Here is a 2,691-nt window from a genome sequence, read left to right as displayed (position 1 = left end):
CGCGTTACTCGTTACATCCAAGTCGCAATGCGCCTTTTTTTTTCCTTTTCCCCCTTTTAAAATGTGAAGTTCAGGGACTGGTGCTGTAAAGTCCAAGCAATAACGTGACTTACTAATTACGTGTGTCTGTTGCGATTGAGAACGCACGCGCTAGTGCGTGATAGAAATTGGACTACAGAAGCTGAAGCGTGCTGACGGCAACAGGTAACAAACAGGTAAAGACTGATGCAGGGCACCTCTTCCTGCAGCAAAAAATCCTAGTTCCGACAGAGCTCACATTTCAAACTCGTTTGAATCCAACATGGGGTTGATGAATGAACGAGAGATGGGCTTTGATCAGCTGGAGAAATTAAACTGCTAAAAGCACCAGAAAATGTGACAGCTTAGACTGTGCAACGAAGCAAAATGTAGCAATGGAAATTAAAAAAAAAAAGTTTTTAGTAAGTGAGTAAGCAAATGGATGCTTGATTGAATGAATTCATTTTCAAAATCAAAGATAATTTGGCAAAAATAACAAATCATGCAAAAGTTGACAAGCAGTTTTATAAGGGTTTAATTCAATGCATGCCACCAAAAAAATAAAAAAATAAAAAATCAATTGAGGGTATAAAAAGTTTAACTTGCTGTTGTTTATCAGAATTTAATGAATAGAGATAAGTTGTTTTTTTCAAATTGATATACATTTATATTGTTAATTTGTCTGTTCTGTTTTTTTTTTTTGTTTTTTTGTTTTTTTTGTTTTTTTGGTAGGGGGCGGTTATCCGATATAATCTTCTTGGTTCAATACAAATAGTTCTACATCAAAATCTACCAGGGATATGAAGAATTTTCAGGTACAACCATAAAGTTAAATATTTGCCATTTAAAATCTGTTTCATTCATCATTCTCAAAAATTTCATATGCACATGTGTCGCATGTGCATATGAAGATAGCATTGGAAAGTTCTTTACATTTTCATGATGATAAAAAGGATCCATAACCTACGAAACTTTTTACTGACTCTTTAATTTATTAAATTTACACTTAAATAAAAATAACGTGGAAAAAGCAAAGAAATCTGACAGATGCATTTGAGTTGAGTTTATTTTCACCTTTCTCCAACCCTAAATCATTTCTCCCAAACTGGTTTACACACAAAAAGATTGTAACGTTGTAGCGCCATCTGCTTTCCCTGACTGAAAGAAGCAGAATTACTGATGTGGGTTCAAGATAAACAGGTGTGGGCGCAGGGGGTACTGATCATGTTGCATATGCTACAAATATCCGTCACTCTCTGTTACGTTGCTGGGTCTTCAGTCAGTAAGAGCTAGCTAACTGCAGCTGGACTAAAACTTTTCTCTCAAAGGCTGAACAACAATTTCTCTGCAGAAATGAGCCAAGGTAAGGTGGTAGTATTTCTATTTTAATTGTGATAGCGCTTGTTTGTTTTGTGCTCTTACTTCTGATGCACGTCCTTTAGGTTCCTGCACACAAACTCACTTGAGTGTGAGATTGAGTCACGAGTGAAACGTGATGAGTAGGAATGGTGAAAGACATTAAATATTTCAGACCAGGGACGTTATGTAACTTCAGGAAGAATGTTGAATTGAAATGATTTACAATCTGTGAGGGATGACAATGCGTGACCAAGATTTTCTTTGCTTCTGTATAGGAACAGCATTAGACATTGAGCGCTGTGATCTGAATATTAAGGGCAACCACAGCAACCACCACACGGAGCTTTTTGGGGAGAAACGCTTGGTTGTCAGAAGGGGGCAGCCCTTCAGCATTGTCTTACATCTGTCATCTAGCAGCAAAGAGTTCAAAGTGGGCGAAACAAACTTCATGTTCGACGTTGAAACCGGTACTCCCCTCTTGCAGCCTTGCACCCAGTTTTTTTATATTGATTTATATCAATTTAATCAGTATATACTCCTATTTATATCTGTGTTTCTGCAGGTCCATTACCAAGAAGAGAATCTGACACCAAAGTTACCTTCAGTCCACAGGCATCCACTGTGGACACAGAGTGGAGCGCTTCAGCTGCTACTGATGCCTCTGGAAGAACAGTAACTGTGTCCATCAGTTCCTCTCCCAAAGCCCCCATCGGGGTCTATACTCTGACTTTAGACCAGTTGGGTCAGAAGACAAGCTTAGGACAGTTTACTCTGCTTTTCAATGCCTGGTGTCCTGGTGAGTTCATTAAACTGTCTTTGATTAATTTACTACAACTTAAACTAACAAATCTTAGTCTCCCTAAAAAAAACTGTTAATCAGCTTCAAAATTGCTTTCTGTAACAGTCTTATATGGAAATAATGTGAAGGGGTTCAAATTTAATCGGTTGTGTCTAACTACCAGATGATGCAGTCTACATGAAGAGTGAGGAAAAGAGGAAGGAGTACGTTCTAGCACAACACGGGCTCGTCTACAGAGGATCACAGAAAAGGATTAAAGGGAAACCCTGGAACTTTGGCCAGGTACCCAACCCTACCCCACCACACTCAATGACTTTGTGGAGTGAGGTTGGCTATTGGAGAGAGGGGTGGAGTGGGAGAGGGGCTGGGGGCCCCAAAAATGTAGTTCTCCCAGGACGCCAAACAGGCTAGGACCGCCTCTGGCTCAACCTCCGTCACCTCATACCCCCTTTTTTTATATATCCGATTACTGTCAAATAAAGGCAACTAGTTTTGAAATAATTCTTTAAAAAAAA

The 2,691-nt window shown here is 39.1% G+C and overlaps 1 protein-coding gene across 1 annotated transcript in view; it reads left to right on the top strand.

The window, feature by feature from the left end:
- Positions 1–1,580: 1,580 nt before the first annotated feature.
- Positions 1,581–2,691, top strand: part of LOC106944902 (protein-glutamine gamma-glutamyltransferase 2-like) — an 11,961-nt gene continuing 10,850 nt past the window's right edge. Inside the window, exons 1-3 of the mRNA XM_015028223.1 lie at positions 1,581–1,844; positions 1,940–2,173; positions 2,340–2,458. Of these exons, the coding sequence (XP_014883709.1) occupies positions 1,613–1,844; positions 1,940–2,173; positions 2,340–2,458 (585 nt within the window). The 5' untranslated portion in view covers positions 1,581–1,612. The remainder of the gene's footprint in view (positions 1,845–1,939; positions 2,174–2,339; positions 2,459–2,691) is intronic.

Source organism: Poecilia latipinna, unplaced genomic scaffold (assembly GCF_001443285.1).
Source record: "Poecilia latipinna isolate Pla-1442-1.1 unplaced genomic scaffold, P_latipinna-1.0 Scaffold117, whole genome shotgun sequence".
Lineage (NCBI taxonomy): Eukaryota > Metazoa > Chordata > Actinopteri > Cyprinodontiformes > Poeciliidae > Poecilia > Poecilia latipinna.
Note: the sequence above shows the minus strand (reverse complement) of the source record. Positions and strands in the feature narration are given on the sequence as shown.